Genomic DNA, 27,678 nt, shown 5'->3' with positions numbered 1-27,678 from the left:
GGGGTTTATGTGCATTTGACTCCATAATATATGCGCATGTAACTGACTCCATATATGCCCCATGACTCTACATTATGGCCCTATTGGGCCCCACAATGGTCCAAGGGTCCACTGACTGACTGACTGACCCACTCAACCATGGGTGGATGGGTGCAATTTTAATATATATTGGATAGGATGTGTGGGATCATATAAAAAACATAGATTTCCTCTCCATCCCCCAGCAAATTCAACACTAATTTAGTGGCCTGCCTAATACTGGAACGTCTGGAAAGGCAAGAGAAGACGTGCCTATCCTCTCAACCTCCCCAAAAGACTATGCATAATCAATGAGATAAATGCTTTCCCTTACTGCCTTTGTAAAACTATCCTATTCCTCCGGGTGTAATAATACTTTGTAACTGAATGAAAGGAAGCTGACACCGCACGGCGCAGGGAAGTTAAATGGATAATGGCTAACATAACAGCCGCAGCTTAACCACGCTGAATGATCAGGGCCATGTGCTACGCGTGGGTGCAGGGTTTCATAGGAGACTCCCCTCCCAGCGCAGTGACGGACCCCCTGCCCCTGCTGAGGGGGGTCCGGTAGCGGTGCAAGCGGAGGGTCCAGGGGACACTGGGTGCCCATTGAGCACGAGGAGTGGCCTCAGAGAGACTTGGATGGCTGCTCTCAAAAAGAAAGCACATGCATTTTTCATCATTCTCAGTCCTCTTTGGTTTCTCACTGCACATGCTGAAATACATCCAGAAACTTTCCTTTATCATGTTCAGGGACGTTTATTGAAGTTGAAGTCAATCCATCCAAGTTATGATGAGGAGATGTAAAAAATGTAAAAAAAGAATTAAAGATCAGATTTAATAGGGGGTCACAGCAGGTTAAATCATTCCATCTTTTCGGTATGGAAATTTAAAGATTACACAGTGTAACTTTACCTTGTCATAAAGAGAAAACAGAGTGCTGATAATTATGATGTTAATTATAGCAAGATGTGCATAATTTATTCTACAAAGGGGTGATTTGCAAGCATGGCTGTCCCTAATTAGGATGTGAAACAAAGTGTATTAGTTATGAGGGGGAGCAGATGGAGCTTTGAACGTCACCACGGAACAAGCCTCACGATACGAATTAATATTTTCATCTCACGGGATGCTGATACCGTCGGTCGTAGGAAGTAATCTAATAGTCGTGCCAAATCCATCTGGGTTTTTCCCTCTTAATCAGTTACTTTAAGATAATGATAATTATTAAGATAATTAACATCCATTGCATTTAGAGTTTCTGACAGTGTTCATGCTGAACTGAGGTGGAAAAACCATGGTGCACAGAATATAGAACTGAGAACTGCAGACACAAATGCTACGCACTTACATCTAGCGTTGCTAGTTAGCCTTGATGGCTTGGAAGACACTGATTGAAGATGAAATTAGGCCAGGCTGTGTGGCTTACAGCAGTATCACTGAGGCGAGATATTGCCACTTAAGGCAAAAAAGAGTAAACAAAGGGTTAGCTTGCATGCCCTCTCTCAACATGCCCCAGTCCCGATTGACTATGCCCCAGTGAAGTAGAGTATTGGCTTAAGCAAAAATAGCCCTAAACAATAAACATGTCAGTATTCATTAGAAGCGAGTCCTACCAGGAAATAGTCTGGGGCTGTAGGCTCATTTTTAAAAGCTGTAGCCTACTGCTGGATGCATTTGTAACAAAATGCAAAAAAAATAAGCTTGTTTCTTTCCACTGCAGCCGATTCAGATTAATGTGAAGCTTCTGTTGTTTTGAGTATTGCCTCTTTTTAAATACTGCTAAATTAAAGTGGATAGTAGTTACTTACTGTACTTATTACTTTTATGCTGCATGCATTTTTAGGATAAATTACAGACTTGTCTGAACATGACGTTTGATCTTTGAATCCTCATTAGAGCACAGAGTATAAAAGATTCCGTGATTAAGTGGCAGGGTTTTTTATTAATAATTCATGATGGAAATAGAATCTACTGTAATGAAATTTCCATCATGAACAGCGTGCTGATCTGCATTCTGCACACAATGACTTCATTCTCACCACAGGTGCCAAAGGCGCAGCTCGGCCAGCACGGGGAAGCATTCGCTTGTGGTCTCTTGATGTGAGGGAATGAATGGAGGAATCCCTCTTTCATTGACATAAACTACTGCACAGTGGGGGGATGCTATAGTCATGTCATGCATTTTTTTCCCTCACTGCCCACAGTTAAGCCTCTCAGCTTATCAGTGTGTTGGGCATATACGGCATGTTTTAAGAATTAATCTGCATTCCTGCTGCCATCAGCCTCAGTGCTAGATCATCTACTATACCGGTGCAAGCATGAGAACATTTGACAGACCATTTAGAGTCAACATTGGACTGACTTCGATCACAGCTCCCCATTTCTGGAGCAGCAGGATAAATTGGACAATATAATGAAGACAAATAGCACATCTGCTTCTGTTTAGGACTCTAATATACCTACTCTTTCTTGAATGAGTTGTGAGATTTATAGCTAGTCTTACCTATAAGCTACAAATAATTGGAATGAGAGAGACGGATGTGTTTCTTTGTCTTATATCTCTGGAACCACAAACAATGGACCACATCATGAGATGTATCTCTGCTCCACAATGTACTGGAGATATGCCCTGGCCGAACCAAATGCCGCTGCACTCGCCTGTGCCAACCACTGGAAAGACGTGAAATACAGTAGAGAGGATGGCCGGACACGAAGAAGAAGTGGACCTTGTAGGTCAATGTTGTTCCATTCGTACACTCTCAGAATTATTCATTAATCCTTTTACAGAATGGATTTGACTGCGTAGCATGCATAATCATACTATGGGGACTGATACACCAAAACTCAGTCACGTTCACGTCACTTCTTCTATTTCTTTTTTTGGGGGGAAAAGCAGTTCAAAGGTAAGATCTTTTTACAGGGATCGAGGACTGGGCAGGAGTCGTCACTGGATGGAGTCATCGCGGTACATCACAGGTAGGTCATTATAATATCAACAGAATCTTCAGAGGTAAGTAACTGAAAAGAATCCATAGGTAAGTAAACGATAACTTAGGCTTGCTTCTAGGTCTTCAGACAAAGCAGTTCAAACGAGGTAAGTGAAACTGTCAGTTAATTCAAGTGAATAGGATATAGGATTTCTCCTTGGTAAGTATTTATACTCTATTCGAGTAGAGTATTGTACTCGAAGGGTAGTGTAGGTGTTTCACTCCTTTTCCGTATACATGTACTCGGTAAGTTGTCGTTCCTCCTTTCCAATCCTTTGTTTATTCCATTTGCTCTGCTTAGTGGTTTGGTAGCACTACTTTTGAGCGTGTATCACTTGCCCTGTTTGGTGGAGAGAGAAACACACACGGTAAGTCAGAATTCATATTATCAATTTATCACATCGAATGGGATTTGAATTAAAGTGGGTGGTTTCCCTCACCGCCCTACGTCGTTCACACGTTCCTCCACCCGAGACGTCTCGCAATGAGGCAGAGAGAGCTTGCTTTGATATCGTCTGCTCCGACCAGGGTGTTCCCACACAGGTGCTGCAAGTTCAAGTTGATGTAGCAGGTGATTAGGTACATACGGTCCTTCTATGATACGTCCCAGGCTCTGACGTGGTCTTCTGTCTTTCTGCCTCATCTGCTCTCGAGGGTGGAACTTACCTGTTGGGCTGTGTTTTCTGAGCGAAATACCGCACTACAGTTTGCTACGACTTTTGTATAGATGTTGACATGGCACTGGCAGTACCACAATTATGAATCACAGGACAGATTCAGACATTCAGATAAAAAAGAATAGCAGATTCTTCCTTGGCCGGCTGGTGGGGATGTGTGTACAAGGTTTCACGGCAGCGTTCATGATTTTTGGCATTTTGTTCAAAACGGGCCACTCCCGTAAATTGTGGAGGCCAATTATTACCAATTGGAATGGAATATGAAAAATCTGACAGATACTGATAGGAACTGAGGCGATGGATAAAAGTCCTGGCGTGGATAATAAAATAAAACAGTTAACAGGTTAGTAAAAAATGTAGTCAAGGTGCACTAATAGTATATCAACACTATTAACAGTAGTATTAACAGGTACTGTATAAATATTGTGTACATTATATAGTTCTATTGGTAAATATGATCAGTCAATGATGATGATAATGATCATGAACTGATAATCATGAGCTGTGGCTGAGGCTGTATTATGGCGTACCAAAATAACATAATGGGGTGTGGGAGGTGAAGAAAATGTATGAATAAACATCCTCAGCTTAGAAAGGCTGGCATTCTCCTGCACATGGCTTATTACATTTCACTTGTGTTTGCCAGAGCCTAATAGCTATTGTCGCTGTTGCACGGAAACCTTGTATGTCCAAAACGTTTACTAATTTTCAGTAAATGGATAAAGGACCGTGTGTTGCAATGGATCCAATGTAGTTATAATTTAGTCACAAATTTAGTCACAAGCTCTTGTTAATACTTTTATAGAGGTTCAACATCTATAAAACCACCAGATGGACTTTCAAGTACTAAAATGTAAATGTTTTTAAAAACAAATAGCAGTCGCATTGTGACACGCCGTGTGCTTCTACATCGGCTATTTTTCCTACTTTTAGGTGACGTAGTATGAGGAAGTATAGTCCATTAATTTAAGAAAGAAACTAAATGTTTAAATATGGAGATACAAGGTTTCTGCCTGACAGCAACAATATTAAATTTGCTGAATATACTGTAGAGAAAAATGAGGTGAGGCTGTGTGCGAGTGCGTGCAAACACAAGCACAAGCAAGCAAGCATGCACGCACGCACACACACACACACACACACACACACACACACACACAAAAACACACGAGTGCAGGGTCTAAAGATTCCTATAAAGAGGGGTGCGGACAGAAAGAGCAGACCCTGAAATGATGACAGAGAACAGTGAAGCTCATATGTATGGAGGGCTATTACAACACACATAAAAGCAGTAGTGGCGTATTATCCTCCTCTCTGCATGATTCCTCCTGACAGTTGTGATATGCTGCGGTAATACTATGCTCATACAGTAGTACAGAAGAGGAGCTGAGGTGGACCTTAGGGAAATTCATGGGAAACCAAATAGCACCAACACAATAAGTATAGCTGTAAAGAGGAGACCCATATGTGTTGTTGAATCGGTATGAAAGCATATACTGTTTATGCATATGCTTAGATGAGAGCAGAGAGATGTGTTGTGTTCATAATTATATGAATAGGTTTTTTACTATTTGCAGGCATTTAAGAGAGAACAAGTAAATAAACAACAGAATGCTAAGTGAAGCCATCAGACAAATTGAAAGCTATTCATATTGCCTAATTTTGCCATATTAACCATTTACATTTGACAACTTTATTAAAAGATTGCAATCGTGTTAAATGTAATTATGAAGGTTTGTCCTTGACTCCTTGACAATGGATTTTTCTTTTTATTGTAACCATGACATATATTTTGCTTTACTTGATACAGGCTACAGCTCTATTGTACTTGCACTCTACACTACAGACATACAGTACAATGAGCCCAACAGTCTGGCAGCTATGATGGAGAGATGCATGGGGTGCCTTGTGGTTCTGCCAGTTAGTGCACTGACCATGAACTGAACTCACGAGGACCCGAGTTTGAATCCAGCTCCTGTCATGGCTCACATGTCCACCCTGTCTCCTTTCTACATGGAGCAAATAACATGCCAACCACAACAAAACAGGGTTGAGGCGTGAGTTAATAGGCAGAGTATGTTTTAATGGCATGGTGGAGGGGCGGGTAGTGCAGAGGTAAAAACGCTCACCCGGCCACCACCGGAAAGAAGCGGAGACCCGTACAGTTCCCAGCAGCTGTGCCTCCGGCTTGAGCGTTCGCTCAAATGAACACAATTGCCATTTTTCAAGGCAAGGAAGGTAGGAAAGGATCATGTCCTCGGCATGGCACTAGCAACTCCTGCTGGCTGGCCGGGGTGTCATTTCAGCAGGGAAGGGATCTAGTAGGAAACTCGTGGAGTTTTGCTGCCCCGGTGAAACCCCTTGCTGTCAGGTGAAAAGCAGCAGCTGGCAATGCCATGTGCATACTTGTTTTCAAAATACCAACTTCAATGTAATATGACTGCATAAATTGTACCATGAATAATTTAAATAAAGTATATTTAAAAAAGAAGGAGACACATGTAGTCTACACCAGGCCAATAGGTGGATTGACACATACTGTATAGGGAAATAGCTGAAAACTGAAATAACGAACCAAATATACAAATGACACATAAATACAGAAGCGTATAAAAAATGGAAACAAATGATGGTGCAAAGTACACATCACACATGTTTTCAGCCACAGCTGTGCTGTGATATAAAATACTTCACTGAGACGCCATCATTTTTTATGAAACATGTAATTTATGTAACATCATGATTTCAAACATGTACAGTATACCAAAATACATGCTTCTAAAGTCCCAAACATATCTACAGTGAGCCAAAAAAAACCTTGTCATTCATAACCCACCGGCACTGTACCTTAAGCAGACGACTTGGCTCTCATTGGAAGTCAGGCATGCAGGAAACTTCACAGCTGTACTCAATCAACGTCACAGGGCTGTCTTTTGCAGCAAGCCCTTCTAATCACCATGGCGGGCAGACGGGGCAGTGAATAGTTCTGCTGATCACACATAGCCCCAACCTTGCTGCTGATTTTGCATTTTCAGATCATGTTTATTTCAATGGTCAATCAATCGATTGTGTTCCGGCTTGTATTAATGGAACTATAGCCTATACTTTAAGTTCCTATTTATCGGTATCACAATTAACATATTTTTCAAGGTTTTAAAGGAAAAAATACCATGACATTTTCTTTTCTTTTAATTCTATTTCTTGGCCCAGGCCGTAGCGTAACGGTCTGGGCACCGGACTGGTAATCCAGTCGCAGTGTGCCGCGGGTTCGACTCCCGGACCCGACACGGCCTTTACTGCATGTCATCCCCCCATCTCTCTCCCGTTTCCTGTCAGCCTACTGTCTGTCCCTTCAAAAATCAATAAAAGGCGTAAGCCGCAAAAAAATATAAAAAAAAAAAAAGAAAATCTATTTCTTTGCATGTACAGCATAGTATTTTGATATTAATGTTCCGTTCTGTTATCATTAAAATCGTAGTGTTTTGCCAATGATTCGGGGCCGGGGGCCCACTTGTAATATCCTCACGGCCTACCAGTGGGCCCCGGTGCACAGATTGGGAATCGCTGTTCTAGGTGACTGACTTTATATTCTCTTGTCTTACAGTTATTTTTTGCAAGGACAAGTAAACAACATTGAGGGCCAAATTGGCTTACAAGCTATAATGAGGAACACTGAGGTCAGATATGAGCTAATCAACTTCTTAACGATCCAAATTCTGCTGAATTAGCGAGGAGACTTGAGGAGTGTTTTCTTTGATCCATTTTGGTAGGGGTGACATTCAGCAGGGGACAGGATGAGTGGGGACCCATGGCTCACCCTTTAAGCATGGTATTGTTTTTCCATCTGGTAAGGTGAACTCCAGCCCAAAGACATTTCTGCTGAAATGACTGTTTTGGCTGGAAATGAGGGGCCGTTAATTCTCTATGGTATACTACCCGACTATATGTGAAAATGCGTTCTACTTCCATTCATCCCAAACAGTCTACTGTAGTTCGGTGTCGCTTGATTTCAATTACATGATTCAATTACATTAATCATTGTAACTCCCTGTACATAATGTGGTTAGAAGACACCGTATCCTTGAATCCGCTGAATAATTCAGAGGTGAAAAAGAGATGAATAGAGAGTTTCTCCATGTAATGGTGGAGAACCCCAATGCCCTTGAAAAAAAAAGACAGTAAATATTTAATGCGCTAGATGCTTATTGCTTTATTCAAAAAAGCCCTGACAGCAAGGACAACTGATATACCAAACATGCATGCCTGAGATGTGGTGAAAAGTTTGTCCCATGTACAGTACTAATAATCAAAGACAAGTTACAAGTTGTATTTTCACCCCCCCCCACCCCCCACCCCCCCCCACCCCCCACACACACACACACACACTTTTAATTTCTGCATACGGACCACTTTCACTTCTACTCCCCTCAAGTGAAAGCAATGATTCAGAGAGATGACATGTCATGTCATGCTAGCTGACCTGGAAGTTACATGTGCAAGGCAAGACATAGCATTTTAATGACGACATCAGTTACTGCCATCTTCTATGTTCTATCAGTATATCTTCTGTTTCCATTTGTATCTCGTTGTTATTCAACAATATATAACTGGTGGGCACTGGGCAGCCATGCTGTAGCTAAGGTCCTCGGTTCATGCCCCACACCTGGTTTATGTGTCCCTGAGCAAGACCCCTAACTGCAGTGCTGTATTAATAAATTAGTTAGCTCCTTAGAGTTGGGATGGTTAATGCAGAGGACAAATTTCACATACTGTAGAGTATACTGTGCAAATATACTGTACAGTGACAATTTTTTTAATTTATTATTACCGGTATTATTATTATTATTAGAGAAAATAAGTGGTTGACCGATATGACCCGATATGACAAATAAGGGCCGATCCGATACTTTTCCCGATACCGATACAGTATCGGGACATCCCTAGTTATAACCTCTCATGACATCACACACCAACACAAATGCATGTGCACATTTTAAATGATTCCCCTTGCGTGCACATTTCTTAGTTCAGTTAACCACATCAACCCTTATTCTGGGGCTATCATTCCCAGAGAATAGCAGATCTAATAGCAGATCTACAACCTTGTAGTATTTTGAGAGGGCCAAGTAAAGACATCTGGTGACTCCAGTCAACAAAAGGCATAGCAGTGGTGGCCATTTTCTGGTTCCATCGTTCCAGACCCCATTGATTTTTCCCATAGAGCCGTCCAAAAATATTTACATCCAGAATCATGACCTTTAAACATTTGATGCTGTGGAAAATAAATAAATAAATTGAAACACACAAAACAAAGGGTATTTAATTATTAAATATAGTATATAATTGCAACTGAAGGTCACAGTCATTGTATCGTGCATTTCGACATCATGTGACATCATCAGGGATGGAGATGTGGATACCCTGATGTATATAGTAATGAATATAGTAACTGCGACCTGCTGTCGCAGTCAAGCCCATATGGAGATCCCTGATGTCATCAATATTGGCCAGCAACTCTACATCTGACCTCAAACCTCAAACCCTTAGATCTCCATACAGTATATGGATTATGTCAGAACCTGTTCTGACATTCTTCATAATTTGATCCTTCTCCATCCATCCTTCCTCTTCGATGTCTCCCTTTTGACTTATACCTGTTTAAGTTAAGCCCCGGCCTTACCTGGGCCCTCATCAAACCCTGTACACTCAAGAGAATGTCCCCGCTATACATTATATTGTTGATCTGACCCCCCATGCCAAAGCGCCAGCGCTCGCCCAGCAGTCTGCCGCCAACGAGGCGGATGCGTGCACACGAGGTCGCTCAGGTGTCTTACTGGTATAATTAAATATTAAATATATATATCATTGAATCAATCATCAGCAAGATATTTTGTAGAAGGAAAAAGCTGCCAGCTGACTTGTACAGAGCACATATATGGCATTTGTTGAGGGATCCCATGTTCTTCTAATCTATGAATGGTCACTATACAGCAGTGACCGTTGGAAGCCACCTAAACTGACCTTTCAGGTAAAGGTAAACAGAAGTGACTAAAATAACTATTTTAAACCTCCCCCAGACATGGGTCTACAACGTCTGGAACGTGACAGTAGTTGAATTTAAATGGACAGTTCAGTTTTTTTAGATTTAGATTTCATATCACACTTCCTATGGTAGTGGTCAAATAATTGAAAACCCTTATTTAATCAGCACTGTGGGCCTGAAATGTCCAGGAATGGTATATGAGCTAGCCAGTATATCTGGTTTTTGATCTGAACCCCCACCTACCTTTTTTAATTTGACTTAATTAGATATGTCTCCCCTTTATGGAAGCTGATGTTAACATGTAGATAGCAATTTTATCACTGCTTTTTGTATTTGACTGACATTGACTGTTTGACACCACCACACAAAGTATTAATTGCTCCAGTTCATTCTTTATTCTCCTGAAAATTGCCCTTTTATTTTCTGCAGTTAAAAATAAATAAATAAAAAGTCCAGATCAAGTTTTGACACAAATATCTCCCAAATAAAATCCTGGCATGTTGAGCTAGACCGAGTGGGGATTGTTATATTTAGTCAGAAGACAGCAAGCCTACTGCTAATGAATGCTGCTGGCAGGGTGTCAGTGAGCCCTGAGGAGATTACTGTGAATACTGGTCATATGTGTCCTCTGTGAATGCAGCAAACCAGACAGGCAGGCAGGCAGGCAGGCAGGCAGGCAGGCAGGCAGGCAGACTGCATTCTTTTCTGTATTAATAAAAAACGAGCTACCATAGCATGCACCAAGGCGCAAGCAAAGCAACAAAGCATTGAAAAACACTTTACAGAAACCAGTCAAACACGATCAAACTGGAGTAATCATTGCTATAGATGTTTTCAGGTGGGATACCAATTTCATCCAATCAGCAGAAAGAACAATATGCAGATCATTTATCAGCTTAAATTTGATATTGTTCCAATTTAAACCCAGACCCTGCGGTGGGGGGGAAGTATTTTACCACTGCACTACAGAGCGCCCTTCATCGCTTCCAATTGAACGTGTTTATCCTGTGTCCTGTATGAGTTTTCTCTCTGCCCTGATTGGATAAATTCCCGACCTGAGAATGTATTTTCTGTTTACTAAAGAGCTGGAGAGACGGGGAGACAAATTATGTAATTGATTGTGCACTATCATTAGGACTGTTAGCTGTTTCTTTACCTTCTCTACTGTAAATACTTCCATTGACCCCCAGAAGGGGTTATTGCTGTTGTTTTTAATAATGGAGTCTTGCTTTTGATTAGATAGTAGTCTGTAATACGGCCAGACTTTGGGTTATATTATTTTTTTGTTATCAAATGTTTTTTATTTTAAGACAAAAATCACAATAAGACACGTTAACATCATGAATGACTTAAAGAAAACAAAACACATAAAACAACACATTACAGCAAAAGCAAAGAACACAAAAACAAAAACAAACAATCCCACCCACCCCTCCCCCCCCCCGAGACCAAAGATGCCACAAAATGTCATTACTCCTACTACTGTGCAATGGAAACAAAAAATAAATAAATAATGATAATAATAATGATTAAACCATGCCCTTAACCAAATCTGCAATACCAGACCAAATCTCAATGTTTTTCTCTTTTGCACCATGCAATCTTGCTGTAGACATTTCTAGATAAATCTAGAAAGGTCAAAGCCCATTGGCGAAATGACAATGTATGAGGCGGTTTCCAGTGCGAAGCTGGTTATATTCAAAGGTAACAGCACTGTAGCAGTTATGGGAGTCAGGGGGACCGGGGTCAAACTGTCTACTTTCCAATATAACATGGTGAAATATGTGACTCTACTGGCTCGCAGACTGATACTGTTGAATTGGAAACAAGCACAGGTTCCGACTCACACTTCACTTATGAGAGATGTTATGCACTACTTACAATTGGAAAAGATTAAGTTTGAATTGAGAGGGAGTGAAGATAGATTCTACCAGACATGGCAACCCTTCATTGAATATTTCAATAGGTGCACGCTAACCCCTCCTAAACAATAGATAGCACAATAGAAATTTGAAAAAAAAGAAAAAAAAGGAACTGAGTGTTTTTTCTTTATTTTATTTTTTCTCATTTAAATAAAGATTGTCTGTAATTCACTTAATTAATTTACAACATGTTGGGAAAGTTTGAGAGCAAGAGTGTCTGTCCTGTTGTCTGTTTTGTTTGTCTGTTCACACTTGTCATTGTTTAACTGTTTTTTGTTTTTTCATGTTTATCACATTTATATGTCTTTTTTATTATGTATTGTATGTGGAACATTTATATTGCCTGTTATTTCTTTCATTTTATTTAACAGAACTACTCATTATCATTGTCGATAATATTCTGATGTTGTCATACAAAAAATGCCTAATAAAAAAAAAAAGGTAACAGCACTGTGAAGTTCACTTATCTTTAGAATATGCTGATACAAGCATCTACCATTACTTTCCCTGGTAGTTATTGTGAAATGTCACTGTACATCTGAAATTATCTGTTGATATGCCTCGATAAGGTTTCCTTTCCAAGGGAGTCTCTGGCCATTAGACCGTTTTATTGTTGGCCAGTTGTGCCTTAAGGCTTAAGGCATACTAGGCCTTCCTTAAACCAGTTTAGCTGTGCACTCCGGATATTGCTATATTATGAACTCCAGATAAAGTTTACGTCATGGATTTCTTTGCAGCTCCATTGCTTCATACTAGGCAGCTCGGTTCCAGTGATACTTCTATACAAGCTTGCTGTTATCTGGCCTGCAAGGTCTATCCACCCAACCTGTGTGAGCTATTTCAGTGTTTTTCACTCGTTTGTGCACTTAGACAAACATGTCTTGTGCGCACGCACATACGTGCGTGTATGTACATGTGCATGCACATGTACATACACGCACGTATGTCGCACACTGTCACTGTACTGTACTGTACAGACTCACACGCACGTGCATTTGCGTGAGCGCGCGCACACATACACACACACTAGTTTTTAGGCTTAACCTCTGGCCACATGCCTTTTATCAGTAAGTGGTGACCACTTCACAGATTCCAGGCACTGGCCAACAAAACGCATCAACTTCATTTCTCACCTCCACACATCCATATGGGAGCAATCCCAAGTCAGGGGGGAGTGTCGGTTACATCTTCAATAGATGGTTCAATATAGTGGAACTGGAAACCAAGTATAACAAAAACTAGCTTGATTATAGGGCTGGTTGTTTCATTTAATGTTAAGTGGTTATTTTTCCCAAATATTTCCCAAGATAGGCCAGCTGGTTCATACAGCTTTCAGTGAGGCAACAACAATTATCGGTAAATGTTAGGACACATTTTGAGGACGAAGGGCTGTATTTTGCGTGTCTTAAGTACCAGGTCTTATTACTTAACTTAAGACCTGGAGGCGTGATCAATGCCATTTGGGTATTCTGAGTGGCCAAAGAGCATTGACCACGACTCCAGGTCTTAAGTTAAGTAATAAGACCTGATACTTAAGACACGCAAAACACAGCCCACATCTCTAGAATTATTAGATATATAAGAAGGAGATTTATAGCAAGTGTTATAATGCCTTATAGTGTATTATAATGCCTTGTTATAAATGTGGTTATAACACACATTATAGACCTGACCATAATAATAAAGTAATACCCTTGTTTCTGTTTCAGGCTCAGACTTCCAGTGCACCATTCACGTCATCCCAGTAAAGAATGAGGAGGGCATAGTAATGATGTTCATCTTAAACTTTGATTACGTCCTTGACGAAGGAAGCGACGACTCCACAGAGAAGATCAACCACACCTCCCCTACAAAGTCTGACCAAAGTGAGTGCAGGACCTGTATACATTTAATATCGATATGTCTGTTTGTTTTCATTTTTTGAATGTATTGTTGGTGTTACCTTACAATTACATCATTCATTCCTCATTACACTGACTCCATTTATTGCATTTTATTTTATTTGTATTATCTCTGCCATGCCGGATAACCAAAGGCCAGATGGCCAAATGCCAGTGATAATGTTTTGGCCGTCCGTGTGTGTCTGTGTATCCGTCTGTGAACAGCTAATGTTCTGGACCGATCGGCAAAGAAACCTTGCACATACACACTCCTCCACAATTTTCGAATCAGACTCATGGTGGCACTATAACAGGCTGCTTCAATTCTTTACTACAACTTCTACAGATTTAGTTAAAAACTCACACAAATCGGTACACATTATCACTGGATGTGATCAAGATGTATCTGTTCGATATTTCATATTCCATTCTGATTCGCTATGACTGACTTCCAAATGTATTTCATTTTTACCAGCCTATAACAATGAAATTCGGACATTCGGACATTGTTCCAAATAAATATGTTTCGGAAACTAATGGCTGTATTTTCTGCACATTCAGGAAAACCAGAGCCCCAACTGATTTTAGTGGCCTCATTGCATTTCTTCTAGCGCCACCACTATTACGCCAAATTTTCCAGTTTCACACAAGTTATCTAAAAATAATAATGGCTAGATTATTAGATTATTAGACATGAAACTAATGTGCTTGGCAAGGATGCATCATGCACCCAACTGATTGGTGACCCCATGGCCTTCCGTTTAATGCCAATCTTAGGCCAAACGTTTAACTTGCCCACAAGATAGCTCACAATATAATGCAAAGATTGACATGAAACTTTCTGACTGCATCCATGCACACTAGAAGATGAACAAGAAGTGACCCCATGACCCTCAGGCCAAATTATCAACTTTTTACACAAGATATCTCAGTCAAGTCAGGATGAACCCAACTGATTTTGGCATCACCCACTGGCCAATTTCCAGTTGGGTGTAAGAGGCAGCATAGACCCTAATTTAGAGTATTTTTTAAGTACTCAAAGATGCTTAACATGCGTAATAAAGGCAAGGAGAATAATTATCTGGGGTAGAGCCTCCATCCCCAGGGAAATGACAGCCTCAAGCTTGCATCTGTTGTTGTGTATATAGATTAGATTCATCTTAGTTCCTTGTGCATGTTTTTTTTTTGGTAGGGTGTGAGATGTAGCTAATGGAAATGGCAAACGCTTCTTAAAGAGAACCACCTCCTCAAAATAAGGGCAATTACATAAGTGGTTGGCAGCTTTTTTCAAGCACATTCTCGTCTACATCTGGTGGAGATAGCTAATTAAGAAAGCGCAAGAGATTCAGATCTAATCCCTCTAATGAACCAGGTGTGATTTCCACACAGGCCAGATTGTGGTGTGGTGAGCATACAGTATGGCTTGAATTGTATTGTATTGTATGTGTTTTTGTATAGTTTTACTATCATTTTTAAGAGCCCATGCTCAGGGACTACAGATGTAAATTAGCTTATGGCTAACTCTGGCTCATTTACATGGATGTGAAAACTGACATGTTGATTAATGAGCATTGTAATAAATAAATAAATAAATACATGGCTAGTATAGTATTAAAACAAATCCCTGGTGACTGAAACACTGAGATATTGTACCCAAGGTTTGATTAAAACATATATATATAAATAAATAAATACAAATAGTGACAAATAGTGAAAATCTATCTAATCTACAATCTAATGTGATGTAAATCTAATCTATGTAAATATATTTAGAAAATTCCAAAATAAAGAAATTGAGAAACAAATTGTTCAATTGTGATACTATCAAACATAAATAATAGCACATCAGACAAACCAGAAGAGACTAAACATATCTCCACCGGCTATAAAAAAAAAGAAAGAATGGGTGGTGGTATCAAAAGCAGAGGCATGTTGTATACAGTGTGTGTGTGTGCACCCCCATGCCAGCACATCGGATGCTGGCCGCACCAACCACATAAGTATGTCGTTTGGCACCTCAGGACCTGTGCTTTATCTCCTCGCCTGCTGCCTGGTCTAACCTTCCTACTGTATGTAATCACTGTCCTGTGTAAACAACAGAAAAACTATCTGTGTGCCTAATTGGGATATATCGTATCTGCTATTTATTACCTGACATTCTTTCTATTCAAAATAACAGAATGAACACTGGGTCACCATCATGCTGTTCCTTTTATAGCATCCTTTATTTGTGTGAGCTTACTCCCAGTGCGAGTCAGGATGTGCGATATTATAAATGTCAATGACACATCCCTGCTCTGTTCTGGAGTGGAAGTACAGAGCAAAGCACAGCTTTCCACTCCACTCAGCATGAATTCCTCCACGGCACTCAAGGAGCCGGGGGCTTTGTTTATATTGCACTGTGTGTGTGTGTGTGCGTGCGTGCGTGCGTGCGTGCGTGCGTGCGTGCGTGCGTGCGTGCGTGCGTGCGTGCGTGCGTGCGTGCGTGCGTGCGTGCGTGCGTGCGTGCACACATACATATGTGCATGTGTTACTGGTCCCAAGCCAGCCGGGTACCAGAGTAACAATATTGAAATGTGGGTTCAATGCCTCCCTGGTCTTGGTCTCTGAGAAACAGAGTAAAGGGTGCATTCGCATTTTCAAAAAAATAAAAGTTACTTCACATTTGTGAGAGTATCATACATGCACCGCAAATGTAGCCGCGTGTTTGTTGCCACATTATAAGCTGTTTTGCTTTGGTCCATGTCTCAGAGATGGGACCTGTGGGTGAAGCAGATACACACATGATGTGACAGAGAAACAAACACGTGACCTCATGCACGCGTCACTCATACAGTCATACTGTAGATTCTGTAGAACATGACCATATCATCGTGTTTTACACGTGAGACACATATAGCTCATGCATGGACAACAATAATGACATGGGGTACAAATGTGTAGTTCCTCCTCTGCACTGGCTGCATGTACAATGTGATTCCATTGCAATGTGATTTTTGGGGGCAATGGGAGACTAATTATAATCCCATGCTGACAGTAGGGCATAAGCCTACACAGGTATCATAGCAACTAGCACAATAGAGGGAGTCTGGAGAGAATAATCCCTCTTTCTCTCAGCCAGCAGTAGCGCCCAGAACAGAACACAGCATTCAGCAATTTTAACATGCCACGAGGACCAAAACAGATGGTAACAGTTAAAAATGACCAGGCAGGGAGATGTACTGTTCTGTACCAGGATCTCCTTGCTAGTTTATTTATACTGAATTGAACGTGTATCATAGTCAGGCATGGGTCGGGACATTACAATCAATTACTTTAATTTATGGCTTCTGTTGTCAGCTATATTAACAGTGTGTAGCCAAACGGCTTCCTTCTCATTATGTTTCCTCTCTTTGAACCATTTAATTCCAATTTCATACAGAGTTATTCCAACGGATTAATAGCTGCTGCATGGGATGGAAAATGAATGTGTTTAGAGTCAATGACCCCCGGAGGGCTTAATGGTATGAATCAGGCATGGCCCAGCAGCTTTTCTTTTTTTCCCCCCAGAAACATGGCACAGCTGCAGAGCAAATATAGAAAACTATGGTTGTTCTGAAAATGTTTTAAAATCTATGGTCAGCTCTTTTCTTAGCACTAAAAGTTAAACTCTTCAGCACTGAAATATTCAGCACACCTAGTGCAGAATACCTGCATGCATTAACTACAGTACCTTGAGTGTATATATAGAAAGATTCACTTTCTGTGCACTGAAAAACATTCTGGCTATTGTTTAGTCTCAACTTGGCAATTTACTGTACTGTAGAACTTCAGTAAAGAAAAACATAGGCTTAGAAGCTCATGGGGTTATACTGTACTGTCAAAGACTTTGAGGATATTAAATCCTTAGCATCAAATGGTTGACAGTATGATCCCAGGAGCTTCTAAGCTTGTGTTTTCTAAGAATGTCTGTATTGTGCATATTTGAAATTCAGGTAAGGTGTGATTTTGCATCTCATTATAGATGAGAAGTTTTATCCGGCTGATCCATTGCATTAATAATCGCTTCCTTTTCCACACGTACGGGATGATCTATCTTCTGGCCCTCTGGTAGGTCTGTAAAATATATATATACTGGTCTGGAATATGGATTCGATATACAGTAGGAGCCAGAACTTCCCACAGTAAAATATCTCTTCAATACTGTACAGGCAAGCTGAGAACCAAAGACATATACATGTACAGACAGTATAGAACTTCTGTATGTCTCTCTGCAGAGTGGACACCTAGGACCTGCCAGTCCAGGATATAATTATGTGCCTGTCCAGGAGTCCTGCTGAGAGTGATGGCTGTGATATATTGAAGGATGTGCCGAACCTATATGGTGGTTGTTGTTGTAACATCAGCACACATGGCCAGGGGAATGGAAACAGATGGCAATGACATGATGTAAGGAGGGTGCAGAAGGATGGCTGACTCGTATTTATGAGTGAGTCTGGGCTCAGTTTCACTCGCTTTCTATTGTTAATGAGCCAAAACTATCGTGTTGTCCCAAGGGGCCATTCACATAAACAAATGTCTAGTCTGGAGATGTAACTGTGAGCACAAATAAGGCTCCTGTCCAAATTCAATGGAGGGAATAAATAGCCACCATTATCCGCTGTCAAGATAGAATGTCATCATAGGCACCCTGTCACACACTTAGCAAAGTATATGCATCGATCTTGAAAATGAAAATCAATTCATGAACACTACGTACAATGTCCGCTTGACCCTCATTTCAATCAAATGCACTGGGGTTCAATATTACTATACTTCTCAAGTGAAGATGATTTGTGACACTTTCATTCCACCGACCAGAGGTGCTCGATTCTTCTCGCTCTATTTGATCACAAGCATGTATAGTATGAGGAAATCCAATAATAGAATTTCTCATGATAATCAGGCAGATGAGAGTAAGGCCCTTCCACCAGCTGGATAGCGATGACCTTTTCATTAATGTCTGTCAATCAAAGAACAGGGCAGGCTAAAGGCTCTTTAGTTAACAATATCATTTTGATTATGGTTGCACCCCTTTGTTCTTCAACATTTCAATGTTACCAAAAACTAAGCGTCTGACCTCCTAAAAGTAACTGATACAGTACTACTACTTCTCGGCCTTAAGCCCATGATCCACCTAAATCCAACACACTTTGCTACAGTAGTTTGGGTAGTCAGGGTAGAAGACGGGGTTAAGCAAATATTAATGGGATTGGTATTTAAGATGACATTTAAGATGACAGTGACCTCAATACCCTCACCGGCTCATACCTTCATACCGGTCTCAATACTTCTCCAACGTGAGTGACACCCACAGCCTGCACGGAAGTTATCATGTTAGCCTTAATGTCTTACTATACCATGTGCTGTTTACGTTTATGACTAATAAAGTATTCAATCAATCAATCAATCAAATAAATTACTATCTGTCTGTCGGTCTATACAGCACAGCATGGTGACTAATGACAATAATGTTTTCAATGGTTCAGGGAGGAGCAGATTCTTCCGCTTCCGCCAGGCCGCGCTGAGCCTCATGGGTACCAGCAAGCAGTCGCTTCCACAAGAGGACCCAGACGCCGTGATGGTGGACTCGCCCAAAGACAACGACAACGAGGACTCCGTTCCCCTGCGGAGCTTCCCCTCGCCCACCAAGGGCGGCTGCGGCTGCAGTCCGACCCCCACCCCTACTCCCACCGATGCAAACGACACACGCGCCCTCATCGGCTCCAGCCGGCACTCTTCCCAGGCCAGCGTTTGCCCAGAACCGGAGGACCGCTTGTCCCCCGGGCACCAGTGGGATAAGCTGTACCAGACGGAGCAGCACCCGGCCTCCACCAACTCCCTGTCCGACGCCTTCCCCAGAGGCAGCATCTGCAGCATGAGGCGAGCCTCCTCCGTGCACGACATGGAGAGCAGCTTCAACTCCAAGAGCATGTTCAGGGACCGCCATGCAAGTGAAGGTACGGCTGAGAGTGTACAAAATGGTATGGGTGTTAGTGTCCTAATGATCTTAACAGAAAGTATGTACTGTATGTTTATTGAACTTTACTCTTTACATTTTGCAATGCCAAAGCATTTCTGTGTAATGTACTGTACTGTCTCTATGATTGCTGATGTATTGCACATTTAACCACTTAAACCCTTTTGACTGGATCCCCCTGGGGTCTATAGTTGGTACTTTGGTCCTTTTTTGGACCTCATTCTTCAAGAACTTACTAAAAAGGGCCTCCCCCTTACAACCACGATCGCCACCCTCACTGCTCTACTCAGCCGTTACTTCTACCTGCGCATTGTTTTGTTATGCAGTGACATGACCCTTACTGTCTCCCTTAACACATTAGCAAGCCTTTGCCCCTGACGACACGCCTCGCCGCCCGAACCGCAGGGGAAACGTAGATGAATTGGTTGCTTTAGCTGTTAACTCAGCATTTGTAGAATCAAGGCCTTCTCACCTAGAGGGGCTTTAGCTTAATTAAAGAAAATCAACAAGCCCACAAGGTATCACAGCTTGTAGATCATCATCTGCTCACATTAGGGATGCTAGGGCTCATGTTGTTGAGGCAATCTACAGGCTCTGCACGCAGTGTTTCATTTTTGTCTTTTTTTTTGCTCTGGCCACAAAATGCTGCTGTTAGACAATGGTCGTCATATCAGAGGTAACCATGCGTTCTCCGTCAGTGGTTTCAGTGCTCAGCAACTGCTTTGAAGCATGTCTTTCAAGCAGGGCAATCCGCACAAAATGCTCACCAGAGATCTACTTTTGGCAGAGTAGGATAACTGAGGCTGCACCTAAAATACTGTGTCAATGACCTATGTACTTTACATAGGTGGATTTGTCGTGTTCAGAAAAGATGAGTGTGAGGACAATAACATCCCTAAATGAAAGCTTATTGCTTGTGTTCATCAATATTGCTTTCCTGCATGAATGAAATGTTTCTATTTGAAAGAATTCCGAAAGAAACGGAATGCGTTTCAATGAATAGAAACAGAATGCATTTGAATGAATAATGCAATAAACACCGTCATCATTGTTGTAGCGCATGAGGGATGGGCATATTGCTTTTAAGCATATGCCGGTTTATGTTATGCTGTTCTGTTCTTTTTATGGAGGCCTACTGCAGAATAAAGTTTCTAGGATTCTTTATAATGAAATTAGATAACATGATGAAGTTTATCACATAATATTTTTTTATGATTGTATACTCTTATATCATAATCCATACTCACTAATTTGCTTTGTATACTTCATTAAAGTATTTATATAATATTTAGTACTGTAGTAATACAGCTTTGGCTGCACCTGTACCGTGCATGATCAATAACAGAATGAAGTACTGCAAATGGATGTGAGCTTGTATATCTGCTACAGTATTTCTGACTGTAATGCATAACCTAGTACAAATCAGTCATTACTGTTCTTACTTACTGAAGGTGCATTGATCCTGCCAGTGACTGATATTTTCTTCTTCACCAGGCCCTTTTAATCACCTGAAGTCCAGTTTACTTGGCTCTACCTCTGACTCACACATCAACAGATACAGCACCATCCATAAGATCCCTCTGATCGCGCTCAACTTCTCAGAGGCAGAGAAAAAGAGCCATTCTCCGCCGACGTCAGAGAAAACCATCATCGCGCCAAAGGTTAAAGACAGAACTCACAACGTCACAGAGAAGGTTACGCAGGTATGCCAATGCCCTCCCATTTAACTGATATTGCAGCATCTGTTCTGGAGTGCACCCTCCTGTGTGGCTGTGTTTTTCAAGACTCATTTTTCAAGACTCATTTGTGGAAAAAGAACATTGAATGTCAAATAATCTAGTCCCCAATTATAATACGACCCAGATTTTTAAGATATTTCCACTGGATAAAACGTAGTATTATATTCAGCACAATAGAGTAAATTGTGATTAAGAGGAAAGGACAGTGCTTGAAAATAACAATGTATTGCCACACGGACATTTCAGGCAAGTCCTAAGTGTGTCCTTAAGTTCCTCAGTGTGTGCATTGGACATTTTCCAAAATGGAAAATATTAAAATACAGATTGCCCAGTCCTTGAAACGTCAGAAAGAATAAATCTCTTGACGAATGAGGTTGATGGAAAAAATAATAATTTGGAGGGGTGGTCTGAACTAGGAGTACGGTGTCTGAGCTGTTTAACTAAGACCAAGATAAAAAAATAATTTAATCAAATTTAATCATTTAATCAAAAATCACAATACGTGAAGGATTTATTATTTAGGGATCTGACATTCAGCTGCCCAAACCTAGTGGGAGTTTTCGCGATGATGATGCGACTGAATAGAAACAAGGTTGTTGTGGTAAATAGAACGTTTCATGTCTATGTGTGGTGTGTATCGGTTGTTATTAGATTACGAAGATTACTATGAAAACCTGCAAAACCTGGCTGTCCGTCCGTCACACCTCCATATATGGTTGTCAGTCCATTACGTCTGGTGACATCACGCACCTCCATATATTCTTGTCAGTCCATTACGTCTGGTGACATCACGCACCTCCATATATGGTTGTCAGTCCATTACGCCTTGTGACATCACGCACCTCCATATATGGTTGTCAGTCCATTACGCCTTGTGACATCACGCACCTCCATATATGGTTGTCAGTCCATTACGCCTGGTGACATCACGCACCTCCATATATGGTTGTCAGTCCATTACGCCTTGTGACATCACGCACCTCCATATATGGTTGTCAGTCCATTACGCCTTGTGACATCACGCACCTCCATATATGGTTGTCAGTCCATTACGTCTGGTGACATCACGCACCTCCATATATGGTTGTCAGTCCATTACGCCTTGTGACATCACGCACCTCCATATATGGTTGTCAGTCCATTACGCCTTGTGACATCACGCACCTCCATATATGGTTGTCAGTCCATTACGCCTTGTGACATCACGCACCTCCATATATGGTTGTCAGTCCATTACGCCTTGTGACATCACGCACCTCCATATATGGTTGTCAGTCCATTACGTCTGGTGACATCACGCACCTCCATATATGGTTGTCAGTCCATTACGCCTTGTGACATCACGCACCTCCATATATGGTTGTCAGTCAAATTACGTCTGGTGACATCACGCACCTCCATATAGGGTTGTCAGTCCATTACGCCTGGTGACATCACGCACCTCCATATATGGTTGTCAGTCCATTACGCCTCGTGACATCATGCCTTGTGATACGTCACACCACCATATATGGCCGTCAGTCCAACACGCCTCGTGAGTGGGTCTCATCTCAACAGTGAAACAGTGGAGTCAGTACCCCATCTAGGCGATGTCAGCAACAAAACAAGTGCTACGAAGCAGCCTGTGGGAAAGCTTATACTCAAACAATCTTTCAGCGCGACGTGTCATCTTGACATTAGCAATGCAAGTGAAAGATAAAGCTCTCATTCATAAATGAAGACCCACCATCATCATAATTAAATGCACTGCCTCCCCACTGGCTGTCGGTAGATCGGAGACACCGCTGAGACGTGAGTTGCATCTACTACTTGACTGCTAGCATGATGGCATCTATAATTCATATAGTGCAGGTCCACAGGAATGCTGAAATAACACAAAATAAATACCCTCTGCCCTCTTCACCCCGGCCCCCGCTGTGCTATTTCTTTATTCTCAGTCCATATCATGAGTTATTAAACCAAAAAATACCAATGCTTCAACTTCCTGGGAATAATAAGTTACCAATAATTCAAAATGAAGGCGTAGAAACGTATTTTTGATTGAATTCCAAAGCCTAATAAATGTTATGTTAAAATGATTAAATGATATCTATCTATAATAATAATAATATCTCAAACTTATATAGCGCTTTTCTGAGTACCCCAAAAAAATCTGTCTGTGTGTAATTCACGTAACTCGAGAACCGTTCGCCCCAAATTCAACACGTGCATTCCACACTACCGCAGGGGGTGCAGTGGCCGATGTCGAGTTGGTCAGACCCACGGTTATCCAGAACCGCCCCAAAAAGGCCTCTGCCGGGCTCTGGACAGGGCCACTGCCCATGGCCTGACACAGAACTCCATAAATCCCTATAACCACACCAAAGGGTCACCATGCAACTCCTTGGGTCCAAACGGTTGCAAGGAGTTAACGCTAAAACCGTCTCGACCCTTTGGTGTGGTTTGGGCCATTGAATTCCATGTGTTGAATCACTAGGGTCAACATGCAACAAGACATATCACACTGCAGGGACAACGCTAAAACCTCTGTCTGTGTGTGTGCATGTACTGTTGTAATCCACGTACCTCGAGAACCGTTCGCCCCACCAAATTCAAATTCGACACATGCGTTCCACATCACCACAGGGAGTGCAGTGCCCTGTGTCGAGTCGGTCGGACCCACGGTTGTCCAGAACCGCCCCAAAAAGGGCCGGGCTCTGGACCGGGCCACTGCCCTGCAGGCATGCCTGACACTCAGGTTTGGGAAGTCAGCTCCACAGTCAGCTCCTTGAACCAACTACATAACCTGGAGAGGGCTTCAGCAATAACCTGCAGCTCAGCTCAGAGTTAAATTGAAGCCGTCTCTGATCAAACTTCTCATACAGAATCAATTAAATTAAGTAACTGGTAATAAATCTCATCAAGGTAATAAGCATTGTCAATGGCTCCTTGGGACTGTCTGAAGATTAATTGCAGTGAAACACTGACATAATCTGTGGGCATTAGCTCAGTTTAATGCGATGCATTGTGGTGCAGTTTGTGAATGACGTGCTGTGCTGTTCTCCAGGTGCTGTCGCTTGGGGCTGATGTCCTACCGGAGTATAAACTCCAGGCGCCCGGTATTGACAAGTTCACCATCCTCCACTACAGCCCATTCAAAGCCGTGTGGGACTGGCTGATTCTCCTGCTGGTCATCTACACAGCCATCCTCACGCCATACTCTGCGGCCTTCCTCCTCAACGACCGCGAGGAGCAGAAGCGGCGCGAATGCGGATACTCATGCAGCCCACTGAATGTGGTGGACCTAATGGTGGACATCATGTTCATCATCGATATCCTCATAAACTTCAGGACCACCTACGTCAACCAGAACGAGGAGGTGGTCAGTCTCCCAGCGAAGATAGCAATTCACTATTTCAAAGGCTGGTTCCTTATAGACATGGTGGCGGCCATCCCTTTCGACCTCCTCATCTTTGGCTCTGGATCAGATGAGGTATTGTTTATCTCCAACCCGTCTTGTTTTTTTGTTTTTCTTCCCTCTCCCAGGGATATTTGATGCATACCACTCATGCCATGCCTATACCGTACCTGATTAGGCCTGTCACACTTAACCCATTCTGACCTGAGATCAGATTCATACGAGGTTTTCCACTGGACACACACTGGGTCTGATTAACCCATTCTGACCCGAGATCAGATTCTAAAAATGTCAGTCGTTCTTCGATTAAAAAAAAAATAGCAGACCTACAAGCTTGTAGATCTGCTATTTTTCAACAGCTAAAGCACGACATGATGCTAACACCAAAATGGGTTCCCGTTCAGAATGGGTTAAATAATCGCCTAATCACAATTATTTTAGATAATCGCAATCATTTTTTGCATAATCGTTAAAAAATGTCATACATTTAAACAAAAAAATCAAAAATAGCAGAAATAGATCTACAACCTTACACAACACATTTTGTAAATTATTTGTAAAGAAAAAAGTATTAAAATGATGAATGTGTTAATGATTTCTTTGTATATTTAAGTTATTTGTCATATCTGTCCTGTGCAATGTGATTACGAAGACTAAAAGGCAAATACAAATTGTAACGTTACAATGTCAATGCCAAAGACAATTAAATCCTTAATCGCAATTATTTGTGTGATAATTAATCGTCGACTTAAATTTGTAATCGTGACAGCCCTATACCCGATATATAATTGCACACTGTTGTCATTTACCAAAAATACATGTTGAGAGTTTAGATCTGCTACTTTCGTTATGCAACAACGGCGCACAACTAAGTATAACCTATGTCTGCTAAGCCCAGACTTGTACACCTGGGCCACTGCTTAAAGCCTGAGTCTTTCTGTCTCTGAAAGGATTACTTTAAATTGCATAATGTTGCGTTTCCTGTATGATTTTTTTTCTCTCTCTTTTTTTCTGAATGGTCGTCATTCTAGAATCCATTTACGCGGATTAATGGCTTACCAAATGGCAATCAATGATGCATTTATGTGAGGAGCAAGTGAAAGGGACTGTGCGTGCAGCTTATAGCACATGCAGATGTGAGATGGCCATTGGTACTGGCTGGCCGTCAGGCTCGTTGGCTTGTTTGTTCAGTATAAAGTATGTGCCTGCGGGCACTGGATCCACTCTGGTTCTTTATCATGCTTTATAGGCGCTCCATTACACCAAAAAAGCTTATAATTCATAATAATCTTTTTTCGTTTCCGAGTCAGTGCAGTGACCGCAAAAATAGGAGAAAAAAAGTAATTTCCCTTTCCTTACTAAATCTTGGCTGAATTACACTTGAAGGTATACCTCAATTATACTATACACTTTTCTTTAGTACAAAATGACATATTTTTTAAAAAACCAGGACAACATATGCTGATACAGGTGGTGTACAGTATCTGAAAATCAAGGTTTTCCTGCTCACATAATAATTTCTGGGTTGACCAGACAGGTCCCCTCTTAGTTGCGTTCTGTTATAGGAAGTAAAAGCAACCGAGCCAATTAATGGCAATGGTATTCTCAAGGCTCATTTGAGTCACAGGTGTGATAATGAGGCTTTACCCTACAAGAGCTTTTGATTAGAGTAAGCAATATATTTTAATCATTGTCTTATATTTCAATCATTGTCTAGTTGCTTTCAAAGCAGCAAAGACTTGAAGGTTGTGTTGGAATGCATTAATGCACAATCTCAGTGGATACAATTTACAATTTAGGCATTTAGCAGACGCTCTTAATCCAGAGCGACTTACAATAATCAAGAACAAAAGCATGGGAATACATCACAAAAGCATTTATCATAAAACATGCGTAAGCTAAGAAAGTAACAGTGGAATATCTATATTATGAGACTATACATATAAACTATATATATACTACTATGCTATGGATATACAGTGGGAAAGACATTGAGTGTTTTGTTCTCACATGCACCCCATAAAGAGTCATCTATATTGTATACTTCATCGTATGACAAATAGCTAAAATATCCAATCTAAATTAAAACATAAATTTCTTGAAAATGGCATGCTCAAACTAGAGACAGCAGGTACATGGGGTGTTTAGGCTTGTAGACTGGATAGTAGCCTACATGTACATTTAGATTTTGTTGAGTTTGCAGATGACATATACAGCACAGATCTGGAGCCATGTGCTAAATATAAATTCTAGGGAGAGAGAAAAAATCCACTAGATGTCTCATTCCATTAACTCATAGTTTCACATAAAGAGCATGCCTCACTGGAGCCTGGTCATCTAGCAAGTCATCATCCTCTATGCATGAAATCTATGGTCCATGCACACAAATTCTAAGAATATCAAACTAGAACTAAAAAAATAATGTCCATTTTAACAAGGAATTTGAATGTTGCATAATCTCGTCAATCATGGAAAGTGTACAAATATCTTTATGATAGTGAAATAGAATCACATGTGTGTGCTTCTGTACAATTTGAATATTTTACCACGTGTGACAGTATCGTGAACCAGAGATGCAGTATTTCAATACTTTAAGATAAATAAAGTTTAAACAGCGCTCAAATTAATGTTTTAATCTTAATAGAAAAATGGCTTTATTTAAATGAAAAGAGAACACTGGAAACAAGATTTCTAAAACATATTTTCAGAGGGGCTTTTCTTTGCTTGTTTCTCAATGCCACATTCCAAAGCCATTCCCTACTATAATTGTCAGGTAAACAAATGATGTCATTAAGGGGGACACTGGTAGGTTCTGCTGAAGCCATTCTCTGAGACAGAACAAGCAGTGAACTCCCTGGGATTCATTCAGTGTTTGTTACCGCCTGTTAGGTTTTCAATAAATGAGGATTTATCTGTAGGCCCCTAGCGTCTTCAGTTCCACGTTAATTTGGCCTTGAACAAAAAGCCATGGGGAGTTGCCTGGATATAGACCTTAGCGAGTTTAGCTTACAGCT

The 27,678-nt window shown here is 41.2% G+C and overlaps 1 protein-coding gene across 1 annotated transcript in view; it reads left to right on the top strand.

The window, feature by feature from the left end:
* The window catches only part of kcnh7 (potassium voltage-gated channel subfamily H member 7), a gene marked incomplete at its 3' end in the record, with an annotated part of 54,719 nt that overhangs the window by 8,368 nt on the left and 18,673 nt on the right, over nucleotides 1–27,678 (top strand). The window contains exons 3-7 of the mRNA XM_083776723.1: nucleotides 13,360–13,515; nucleotides 19,038–19,508; nucleotides 20,184–20,204; nucleotides 21,023–21,231; nucleotides 24,314–24,739. Coding sequence (XP_083632849.1) covers nucleotides 13,360–13,515; nucleotides 19,038–19,508; nucleotides 20,184–20,204; nucleotides 21,023–21,231; nucleotides 24,314–24,739 — 1,283 coding nt within the window. The remainder of the gene's footprint in view (nucleotides 1–13,359; nucleotides 13,516–19,037; nucleotides 19,509–20,183; nucleotides 20,205–21,022; nucleotides 21,232–24,313; nucleotides 24,740–27,678) is intronic.

Source organism: Protomyctophum parallelum (genome assembly GCF_964188405.1).
Source record: "Protomyctophum parallelum genome assembly, chromosome: 11".
Classification (NCBI taxonomy): domain Eukaryota; kingdom Metazoa; phylum Chordata; class Actinopteri; order Myctophiformes; family Myctophidae; genus Protomyctophum; species Protomyctophum parallelum.
This window is presented reverse-complemented; position numbering and strand designations above follow the sequence as displayed.